General features: G+C 36.7%; 1 protein-coding gene across 1 annotated transcript in view; it reads right to left on the bottom strand.

Annotated features, from left to right (window-relative positions):
• Nucleotides 1-12347, bottom strand: part of LOC145996401 (uncharacterized) — a 59224-nt gene extending 46877 nt beyond the window's left edge. Inside the window, exons 1-3 of the mRNA XM_083132849.1 lie at nucleotides 12084-12347; nucleotides 6271-6459; nucleotides 1121-1260 (exon numbers count right to left, since the gene is read on the bottom strand). Of these exons, the coding sequence (XP_082988975.1) occupies nucleotides 1121-1260; nucleotides 6271-6390 (260 nt within the window). The 5' untranslated portion in view covers nucleotides 6391-6459; nucleotides 12084-12347. The remainder of the gene's footprint in view (nucleotides 1-1120; nucleotides 1261-6270; nucleotides 6460-12083) is intronic.
• Nucleotides 12348-12687: the final 340 nt, after the last annotated feature.

Below are 12687 nucleotides of genomic sequence, written 5' to 3'. Positions count from 1 at the left end.
TGCAATTCAGATTGAAAGCATATTAAGGATCACTAAACAATAACAAAATAAAAAATCAATCGTGACATCATTCCTTCTATGTTAGGGTCGGAGCAACCTGATCGCCCCTCGTATGTCACATTTCTTTGTGCGAAGCGAGTCTAAAAGCCCTTGATCCAAGCCATAAGAGCCTTTCTGCTTCCTCTACACACCGTCGAACACAGTGCCATTTCGATGAGCAGCTGTGTACACTTCCCAATTGTGTTCAACTGTTCATGCTGGCCCATTCGACGCGAGTTACAAAGATAGAAAAGCTGACGTAAGGAAGTAAATGGACGGTTGTGTGGCCTGGGAACATTTGCTGTTTTGAAGAAATGGCTTTCAATAGATAAATATAATAAAAATCAATTACATTGAACATTTATTTAGGTGTGCACATGCGAGTGCGCAAATAGGCAGCATCCGCTACTGCGTGTGGGTATTCTCGACATTTCTCTTCTGAGCTGATCGCATACCCCCTTCAAGTCTTTCGTGTCCCCCTGGGGTTATGCGTACCACAGTTTGAGAACCACTGTCCTAGAGTATTTAATGCAATTTGTATCATAACTACTGATTATATCAAACTGAAGCATAGTTCCTTCACAACAAATTAAAAATTACTTGCTTCTCCTTTTCTTTGTTCAAAAATATACATCAAGTGCACTGCTACAAAAACAAATGTTTTTTTTTTTCCACAAAAAGTAAATTCTTTGACTTTTAAAGGATATGCAGACTGGTAGGCACCCTGTATAATACACAAGGGTAAAAACAAAATACAGTCAATGAAAAATGGAAAATAAAGAATGAACACTTCATCAAGACTGAAACATTAGGCCTTGTTTCCATGATTATGAAAAAATAAATATGCTGACCAAGGCAGTAATTTATTTTATTAAAAACATAAACTTTTGTACTTACAGAGTCTGAAGAAGACCTTGCTAGAAGGTTGAAACGTTACGTTTAGTTTATGTTTATAATAAAATAAATTACTGCCTTGGTCAGCATATTTATTTTTCATTTATACATTGTTTAAACATCATGTGGCAGAAACACAATAGATCTTAAGATACATTTTAAAAATTACTACCATGCTGGTACTTACTTTTTTCCTGTCAGTATTTTCACTAATCGTATGAAAACCTCGTCGGCATTTGCTTTGCGACGGGCATCTGGGAAAACGTATCCACCTTTCGTAGCACAGGACTTGAATGTAACTATGAACCGTATCCAAAACCCAGCAGACTAGGGAAAAAAATAAAATATTAACATAACATTATAGAATGGAAAGATTATGCACGAAAAATTTAAGTAAGAGATGAGAGCTAGAATTAAACAATAATCCTTATGAAACATGATCTCTTATTTTAATATGGGCTATGCAAGCCATGAATCCAAATAAGATAAAATTACACATTTCAAAATGTGATTCTAAAACATTTAATTTATTAATTAATATGAGATTGGATTAAAAGTACTTCTTGGACTGCAGCGGCTTTCCTAAAGAGGGCTCTACTGGTAACAGCATGAATAACTATGCAATACATTCTAATATATGGCAGACTCTATCATATTGCTCTAGGTTTTAAATTTCACCCATCAACAGTGCAAAAATTGATATGGCATGTTTATTATTCTGATTTAATAATACACATGATACAGAAAAAATACAAACATGAAAAAAAACATATGGTGTACTTCTAGTTTTTCTTTTAAAAAAAGGTAAAGAAAATTTCCATATGTGAACTTCAAAATTCCGGCACCAGGTGAAAATTTTCAGGCACCATGGTGACTGGACACCCCTTATTTATCTAACCCTATAATAAAAAGCCTACTCTCCTCATGAAGGTTAGGAAGAATATTTATAAATTACCATGAAAATACAGTGGAACCTCGATTTTATGTTTTTCAGGGGAACAAGCTGAAAAAACTTAATGCTCGAAAATGTAAAATCTGGGAACGTAAAATCGAGGTTACACTGTAATTCTTGTATGTGTATGTTACATTAAATGCATTGTACAATTATTTCTTGTGTAGTTTACGATTGTTACAAGAATTTACACATTTTCTTGATGCAATTATTCGGGAGAAAACACACTCTCTTCATCAGACATGTGTTTATTACAAAAAAAAAGAAAAGAGATAAAACATGTGTTTAAATGCTTGCAAGTACTGTAAATTACAAGAGGAATAACATGATATTAATTTCATATTTGGCATTATGTTCATAAAATTTTCAATGTTCATTTGCCCTTACTCAATAGTTAATTGAGTAACTTGATATAATTTTGAATGTTTGGTTGGCCCCTCCCTCAAAAAAATTCTGACAAATTACTCTAGTCAAGCAGAACCCAAAGTACTTTGGGAACTTTCAAGTACTTGAATTTTACAAATGAATGTTTGGTTTTATGAATTGTTTAGGTACATGTACAGTACATGTCCTAAAGACTGAAGTTGTATTCCCCATCTTGCACTATGTAGAGATTAAATAATGGTAAAAAAAGTTTTTTTTTCTTGCTTATATATTATTAAAAACCATGACTCATTCACTTCATATACTTGGCTGCTGAGGTTATGAACCTACACTGTACCATATACTTACAGGTAACAAGTACAGTACAAAACAACCAAGGAAAGAAACAAAATAAGGCATTTTTAACCTAACCAGATGAGCATGAAAATACCTAGTTTTACTAGTTGTCTGGCTGTTTTTTTAAAAAAAAATCATACAAAATACATTGCTAAGAGTGTCATTATTTAACAATTCTTTCTGAAATCTACAACACGTACTACATTCTCTGATATATAATACTTTACATTTTGTATAAATTTCCTTACATTTATGATTTTTTTTCTCTGAAATAATTATTTTCAAAGCAAAAGACATTAAGCATTGTAATAAAAGTTGCTGAAAACAAATTTTCAATACATAACAAAATGTGATCCATAGAGGTGTAGACCGCCACATCAGTTTTTGCGCTATCATCAGGCGAGGCACCCATGGCTGTTGTTGGCATCGTAGAGTGTCAATGAACCAAGAACACAACAGCTTTCGTAATTATTTTAAAAAGTGATTTACTTCCAAAATTTATAAAAGGATGTGTTCAAACTAGTCATCTTCGATGTGTACACATTTTTCATACATCTTGATTAAGACACTTACTAACGTAAGCTGAAAGTAGAGACGAGACAGACAAGTGACAGGGTGCTTCTTACGTATTGTGTTTTTTCTAGTGTATTCAACCGCAAAAGTGTGTTATGGCTCAGCAAATGTTTTCTAACGCACAGCGTGTATTTATTTATGATACATATGTGTTAACTCAATTGGCACGTGAAGTTCAAAGGTGATTTGAAACAAGATTCCTGGGTCCATAAGTTCCATGTGATATTTATCTCTGGGGTAGATTAAAAAATGCCATATACAAGTCAAATCAACACACCCTGGAAGAACTGAAACGTAACATCTGCAAGAAATTCCCAACATTAATCCACGGGAACTGCAGCGAGTTATGGGTAACTTCATGAGGAGGTGTCAAAAATGTGTGGACAACGAAGGCAGCCAGTTTCAGCACCTTCTTTCATAAATTGGTCTTTAAACTAGTTACGGAAACTTGCATGCTTGATTCACAGATAATCTACAGTGGCGACATACGGTTGCGAGCATCTTGCATGCTGATACCGCAAACACCGACAAAGAGGTCTACACTTCAATGGATCGCTCCGTATAATGCGCAGCTTAATTCTGCATGAGTAGAAGTTTAATTCGGCAATGAAGAAAATGTGACATCTATGGGTTGGAATTTGAAAGAGGTGCACATGTAAACACAATTTGCAGTGCAACAGTAGCCCGTCATTCATCGACAATAAAATTTTATAGTGACATCGCGCATCTTATTTCTATGATGGGTGTCCCCCAAAGTGGGCGTGCAGTCTAAGGCATATGCTTTGGGATGTACACAGGTTCAAATTCTCCCGGGGATATCATAGCAATTTGGCTCCTGAGATTTTGGCCTGTGTCTGGGACTTTTGGTCAGCCATCACGTTGAGAAACAAAACATAAAAACCTAACAAATAAAATAATTGCTATAAATAATACTACATTGTGAGGAAATTGGAGGGCTACAAATGAGTACCATAACACAGTCATAGAAAATCTACAATGACTGGCAGTCGGTAGGTAGGGACTGGCCATCACGGGCTGTTACCGGGCAGGGCCACACAGATTCTGTCCGTGGTGACCAGCCTATGAGAGTGCAACGTTGTACAGTTAGAAACTGCTGTGTGCAACTTAAATGCTGTGTTGCGTATTTTTCTTGCGTGCAAGCAGTTTTCATAAAATTCGCCACTTTAAGATTCACCATAAGATGGAACAAGACATTTTGAACCTGACTGCAAAAGTCCCATAAATTTCCGTTGCCTGCAGCAGGAGTTATCGTTTCTTGAAGAAACACTGGAAAGCAACACGTCTCAACACACCCAGACAATTACAATTACCCTTTCGTGGTGGCTCGGTCGGTAACGCATCTGACTACCATGCTAAAGGTCCCGGGTTCGATCCCCGGCCAGTTCAAATCCGGGAACTTTTCTAACGTTGGAAGCGGGCCCAGCGCCCACCCAGCGTCGAATCACTGAGTGCCTGGGGGAAACCCTGGGGGCTAAAGGCGGTCAGGGGCATGATGCTGATCACATCACCCCCACTCACAACTGGATCACCAAAGTGTCTGGCGTTACGCCCACACCCCTTATATGACTTCATGGCATGGTGCTAAGCACAGGGGAGCACTTTGTTTTGTTTTTTTCTGCCATCTGTTTTTTCTGTTTCCACCATGAGAGCACAGCTGAGTTGTTGTGTCTTGGTAAAACAACAAGTGTTAAATTCGTCTCAATATACACAATGACCCTTCATTGTCATGGGCGTTCTCCAACATTGCAAATCTGAGTTCTTATATGCTGCAGTGATATGATATTATAATCCTGAGTAGAAATATTCACTATACTCATATATACTGTGTATGCATTAGGGATGGCCAAACGGATCCGAAAGTTTCGGATCTGGATCCGGATCCGAGAGTTTCGTATCTCAATCCCATAATAATATTACCACACCTTAAAAGGTATTATGATCTTCGATTACAAAGAAATTTTTCATTAGTTAGTCCTACAATAATTTTTTTCAAGTGTTGTTCCTAAAATACTTTGCTACGCATCGGCTAACACACTCGTGCACAAAAATAATCTTACTTGTTTAACATAAAATATCAGAGGTGATTTTGTGATTTTTCATTTGAATGTATTGAAAATGGAAACACACATAAATGTGAGACATTCCATTCCAGGATGAAACCTTTAACACCTATAACAAGATAGAAATGTTATACAAAAATTATACAATTTTTCTACAGTTACAGTTTTAAAAATTAAAATAAAACATTATAATATATTCAGTGTTATATAATTACAAAGTGTAAGACTAACAAGTGTGGTTATCCAAGTGTCCCCCTCCGATTTCCATGAAACTTGGCAGGTGTATAGTGGGGCCCAATAGAAGAAATATGCATTTTTTTTGTTTCAGCTAAAAAAACGGCTTTAGGGGGCAAAACCCCGTCAAATGTCAAGATGAGAACAAATTGAAGTAAAGATCTGACCCCTGTGCCCCCCTCCGATTTCCATGATACTTGGCAGGTGTGTGTATAAACTGGCCCAAAGGAAGAAATACGTGTTTTTTTTTTGTTTCAGCTAAAAAAGGGTTTCACGTGGCAAAACCCACTCAAATGTCAAGATGAGGACAAATTTAAGTGGGCATTTGACCCCTTGTAAGTGTATTAATTAATTACAAATTGCGCACGCGTGCACACACACTATATATACACATGTGTATGTATGTATATTATATATATACGAGTATGTATATTAGCAGGTAACAATATGTTATAAACACATTCTTACTTTCGAAAGAAGCGCATGTGGATGGCAAAACGGATCCGGATCCGAAAGAACCAACCGGATCCGGATCTGGCCATCCCTAGTATGCATTACATAAATAAAAAAAATAGTTGAACATTGGACACTGCGTATTCCATTTTTCCTTTCTGCTAGCAGTTAGTATGGCAGCGCAAAGCACTGGTTGCGTATTGGCTGAACTCATGTTCCTTCTAAAAGCATACACAGTATAGTGCAACGTCAGGTTATGCATGTCGCTCATATGGAAAGGGTTAATATAAATGGTAGATTGTATAAGAGAGAAGAAGTGCAAACCTGATCTGCAAGCATTTTGTTTATTTCACTTTTGCATTTTGTTATGATGTCGTACAACTCTGGCATCAATGGCTGGTTGAAGAGGGAGCCATCTTCATCACTGAGTATGATGCGCCTCATGGTTCTGTCTCTGTAAGCAATTGGCAACCATCTACAAAATTACCAACAGTTCAATGGCATTTGAAGAGCCTGTTAGGTACAGAATACATAAATAATTAATTAAAATAGCTTTTCCAAACTCAAAAATTTACATTACCTGCAGTATATTTATTAGATTTTTGAGGAGAATTATTTTTGTACATATTTTTCACAGCTACATTTCTTGTAACAAGTGACATGAAATATTTTATTTTTATGAACAAATAGGAAAAACATGAGAGCGTTACATGTGTGGCATTTTAGACACAAAAATTTAACGTTTTAGACATAAGACTGGATTAAAATATTCATAATGAACTGATTTTATAGAATTATGAAGTACTTTGTGGTGTCTGCTAAAAATGAAAAAAAAAACTTGAGTATGGTGGCATAAGCTGAATGTACGAAAAGCACTAACCCACGATCGGTCGTGGGTGAGTGCTATGCTCACTTTCAATTTTAGTGAAGTGCCATTTTAACAGTATTTAAAATATTGGCCTGTGGTGCTCTCTAGTTAACTTTTAGAGTTTCACGAGCGACCTGATCACATTTTTATGAGATGACGTAAACAGCAGAGAGACCATTGTTTGGAAATAGTGTCAGAGTGAGCGCAGAGCTCACATGCAACCGATTACGTTATATATATTTTTCCTTACATTTGTGCAATATTTAGTCAATAGGTCTATCCTGTTTCTAGTGAGCTTTTGGACCTATATGTTCTTGTCGTGTTAATACAAATTCATAAAGTGTCGCAGCGATTTTATATCATATCAGATTTCTGGAGATCAGTTGGAACTACCTCAGAGGAACATGCACTTTTTGTTAACGCCGAGACTTGTTGGCTTCGACGATGTATACTACGCAGTTTGAAAACAAAACAAAAAAACACATTTTGAAACAAAAATGTAATAAATAAGAAGGATTATAATAAACAGATCAATACAAGAACAAAAAATAAAATTTAAAAAATTAAAATACGGAGAAATACGCCTGAAAAGCAAGGGTGACCGTCGCGCTCACCTGCGATGTGACTACAGCAAGCGCAACAGATACCGGGTTAAAAAAGTGCATTACATGTATGACACTTTAAAAATGTAACTAACTAACTAACTCTCTAGCCTTCTTAAACGCGAACGTTCATGGCTGCAGCAACACAGGCCGTCCATCTGTCCCTATCCTGAGCAAGACCTATATACTCTTTTCCATCCCTACCAATTTCCTTTAGGTCCATCTCAACATTATCCCTCTATCTTCGTCTTGGTCTACCTACTGGTCTCTTACCATCAGGTTTAACACCAAGAATCCTGTAAATTCCTCTACTTTCAAAATGTAGCAAATTTTATCGTGAAATGTGGAAATTATATGCATTCACAAACATCTAAACCTTAATGCAATTAAAAACAATAATAATTTCCATATTAACTCATTTTGTTATTTACATGGAGTAGCCACTTTTCGTGGAATATCCCTGAGAACGCAGGCCTACCTGGGAATTCAATTTTCTACCATTTAGAAAGAAACATTAAGCATCATCTGCCTAAGGTTAGTATCATCACAAGTGCAAAAATAAATATTTATTTTGAGAGTGAGACCAAACATTTCGACTAACCTAACAACGGTAACGGTTCAGATTGTTTTATGATTTCTCCAGCACAAAGACTAATTATCGTAGAATTTTGGAAATCATTGTCACACGAAATTTGAATCTTCCTTAAAGTAATGAGCACTGTTTGGACTCAAAAAAGTTATTTATGTTGAAAAAAAAAAAACTTGAAAATTACCTTACGCACTTCTCATGAACAAGATATTCTCCGTCGACAAGCGACAGTAAACATCGTAGAAGCATGGGAATTAAGTAAAAGTAAATTGGAACCCTAGTAGAATGCAATTAGGGACTTTATTTTAATGCTAAGGGAACGAAACCTAACCTAACCACGAAAGCATATATTGAACAAACCCGGAAATAATCACTAAAACTCCGCAGTATGTGTTAACAGATGTACATCGAAATCACACCATGTAAAAATTGCATCCGTAGCATGATGAAATCGCAATAAAACAAAAGGAACTTGGGCTTCAAAAGACACCACCGGTTATTTTGAAGTTAGACTGAGCAGCCTACGAAGAAAAACATGGAAAAGGTGAGGTAATTTAGACTCCACACTCCAGCTTCTTAAGTTGGTACACTCATGGTTTATGAAGATTTTTGTTGTTTATGAACGTTTTCAGTTGATTTTATGTCTCGGAAATGTGTTATTGTGAAGTAAAGTACATCTGTTACCTTAGCATGTTACTTTACTGTGAAGCAGAATAGCCCGAAGGCTTTACGCAAGTGAATATAGCACCCAAAATGATTTTCCAGAACAGCAGTTATAATTTTACATAGTTAGGTTATGATTGTTATGGGTAACAGTTCGTTATATCGGAGACACATTTCTTCATTTTTACAGAAGAAACTACTTACGGAAAAGAGTTTCTCCAAGCTTTCCAACATTCGTCGAGGTATTTTCTTTCATCGTGGAATATATTTGACTGGGAAATCATGTATTTTTCAAGATAAATATCTCACTGACGCACAATTGCCATTGCTTTCGCTAGAATTGCATGCTGCATACGTTTGATGATGTAAGCCCCTGTCAGTGCTTTCAACCCCTTTTTTTTCACTATGCTTGCCTAACCAAACCTTATCGGAAATGGTTCGTGGGGCTATCCATCAGCTACCATGCATAATGGTTTGTGGGGCTATCTGTGAATGGTTTGTGGGGCTTTCCATGAATGGTTCGTGGGGCTATCAGTCAGCTACCCGTGCACAATGTACAATTTCGACTGGTGACTAACACGATAGTAGGTATTTTTCGGTGAAGAAGGTTGGAAACTCTGCATAAGCATAACGTGAGTCAAAATGTGCGCCATATTGTGTGTTACAGAAGCGAAGAAAGGAATAAAAAAAAAAAAACACTGTATGTGAAAAATTGTGTTAGTTTTCGTGTAAAAAGCATAATGGCACCTTGAACTACGTTCCGCAATACACAATTGGTAAGTACGAACCATCCGAAACACAAAATATCCGATTTTAATGTGTCTCCGATATAACAAACTGTTACCTGCTGGAACAACTTTTACATTACTTAAAACATTGAAATCTGTCGATTAAAAATAATCGACGTAATTCTCGAGGGGGTACAGTGGGTAAACGTTCTCTTTTTTTCAATATTAAATAATGTTTATATCTTCACCAATTTCTTAAATGATTCGATTCTAACGGTCTCGGTTATTTATAAAAATACATGTAACGTATCATTCACCATTCTCGTCATTCATTACTTTTGCTTACCGCATGTTACATTTTCATGAAATAAATTTCTTGTGAAATAATGGTTTCTAAAACTCGAAATCCGATCTTTCTGGAGCCAAATTATGTAATCTGCCGTTCATACAATGTCATTCCAGCGCTGGAATTGTGTTTTACGATACCAAATTTATATGTCAACATTTCAATGTTTCTACTTTGAAGTAAAATGCCCTGCAAATAATTTCACCGTTGTTATATATATGCACCACAAGCATTGTTTTATTACCAGAATGGTAACATTTTCATACATCGGAGACACATTTCTTCAATTTTACAAAAGAATCTACTTACGGAAATGAGTTTCTCCAAGGTTTACAACGTTCGTCAAGGTATTTTCTTTCACTGTGGAATATATTTGACCAGGAAATGACGTATTTTTCAAGAGAAATATCTCACTGACGCAAAATTGCCATTGCTTTCATTTGCTTGCCTTACGACAATCCGATGATGCATACGTTTGTTGACCTAAGCCCCTGTCAGTGTTTCAACCCCCCCTTTTTTTACTATGCTTGCCTAACGTAACCAAACCTAACCTAACCTTATCAAAAATGCTTCATGGGACTATCCCACAAACCATCCACGGATAGCCCCACAAACCATTCACACAAGGTTAGGTTAGGTTCCATTAGCACTCATTTCACCCCTAAATTCATCGAAAAAAGGAAGCACGGCGAACATAGTTAAAAATAGAAATTTTCGTAAAAAGAAGGCATTGAAAATACTCTGAAATTGCAGGTTTTAACTTACGTGGGCACGTTTGGAAACCCTGCAGAGATCGCATGACTTTCAACGCTCTCGCCATCTGCACGCACACAATGGAAACAACGGCATAATATGGCAGGCAATGCAAGTTTCTTACATAAAAAGTAATTAATTCTTGTTCGGCAGCATTGAACTACGAAGTTTTTACTTACCGTGAAAGAAAATACCTGGAAGAACGTCCAGAATGCTAAAGAAACTCATTTCAGTAAGTACTTTCTCCTGTAAATTTGAAGAAATCCATCCAAGCTATATCACATATTTACCCAATTTTTCACATTCTGAGTACTATCTTATTCCTTTCTTTGCTTCCGGAACACACAATATGGCAGGCACATCTTGACTCATGTTGTGGGTATGCAGTGTTTCAACCTTCTGCACCGAAAAATACCTACTATCGTGTTCGTCACCGGTGGAAATTATACATTACGCACGGTAGCTGACCGATAGCCCAACGAACCATTCACGGATAGCCCACAAAGCATTTCCGATAAGGTTAGGTTAGGTTTGGTTATGTTAGGCAAGCATAGTAAAAAAAGGGGGGTTGAAACACTGACAGGGGCTTATGTCATCAAACGTACACAGCATCTGATTGTCCTAAGGCAAGCAAATGAAAGCAAAAGCAAATTTACGTCAGTGAGATATTTCTCTTGAAAAATACGCCATTTCCCGGTCAAATTGATACGCACCCACTTATTGTATCATTTTAAGTGTTTGATATGTTTAATATGTTAATGGTCTATTATGATGTAATTGGTTTTCTTCCATTGGGTAGTCTGTTATAGTTATGGACTAACCTTAAAACATTTGATTGGGGTTGTGAGGTGCGAGATATTATTATGGATGTTGCAGGAATTATGGAAGTGATTTTGGAAATGTGAATGTGGTAATTTGTGTAGTGAAGAACAATTATGATCTTAATACAATTTTGTTTCTAATAAGGAGTTTAATTGCGAGTGCAAGTGTAATATATTAACATTAACTGACTTCTAAATATATTTTCTGTGCGAGTTATTATGGTTTACGTAAGCATATCCTTATCTGAATTTCCCACAACCTGAGGGCTTCATAGTAGGCTGATAAGTCTCAGGCTCGCCGTTGAGGAATAAAAGTAAGTTGTTCCATTGAGAATAATCCGGGGAACGTAACAAAATACATCCCACGATGAAAGAAAATACCTCGACGAACGTTGTAAACCTTGGAGAAACTAATTTCCGTAAGTAGTTTCTTGTGTAAAATTGAAGAACCGTGTCTCCGATTTATGAAACTGTTGCCAAATTGAGTTTGTTTTCGTGTAAAACCCATAATGGCGCCTTGAACTATGTTCCGCAATACACAATTGGAAAGTACGACCCATGCGAAACACAAAATATTCTATTTTAATGTGTCTCCGATCTATGAAACTGTTACCACTCGAATTCATGATCGTCGATAATATTACATTTCCACTCAAATAGTTTCCGTACCCATCACTTACTGCATTCGCTGGAAGTACAGTACTAAACACGTACTAAATAGCAACGAACCTATAATAGACAGTATACTTTTTCTCTTTGCCTCTTACCCGCTATTTTTAGAAGTGAAAGTTGTAGTTAGGTCCAACGGGCAGGTCACAACTGATGGACGAATCACTTTGGAATTCCGGGGAATCCCTCCACAAGAACAAATGTTTGGTTTGGTCCCATCGTATTGATGGTACTTGCTAGTAAGGGGGGAAAAAGTCAAATAAACCAAAGGGGCCAACTTTGTGTAAATTATCAACAGTCATAATGTAATCTAAAATTACATTACGTGCTGTATATTTGTTTACTTGGTGCATGTGGTTATGGATACACAAGGAATATAGAAGTATTATGGATGCATACAGACTGCGTCAGTGTTGTCACAAACAAAACACAATTTCCCTATTGAAGGTAAAAAAATTTCCCTTCTCATCCCAATTTTCCCTTCGTCTTCGAAAAATTAAAATCACGATCATAGGCAGTGGCGTGCCGAGGATTTTCGAAAGGGAGAGGTTACGTGTACTTCTTTAGTAGTCTATGTTCATTTTGCCACCTTTTCCTGATATTGATGTCCTATTTTTTAGGAATACATGGCCAAAGGGGGGGGGGTTATGACCCGCACCAACCCCCTCTTGGGCACGCCAGTGATCATAGGCTACTGTAAAA

Source organism: Lepisma saccharinum, chromosome 12 (assembly GCF_977018435.1).
Source record: "Lepisma saccharinum chromosome 12, izLepSacc3.1, whole genome shotgun sequence".
In the NCBI taxonomy this organism is placed as follows: domain Eukaryota; kingdom Metazoa; phylum Arthropoda; class Insecta; order Zygentoma; family Lepismatidae; genus Lepisma; species Lepisma saccharinum.
Note: the sequence above shows the minus strand (reverse complement) of the source record. Positions and strands in the feature narration are given on the sequence as shown.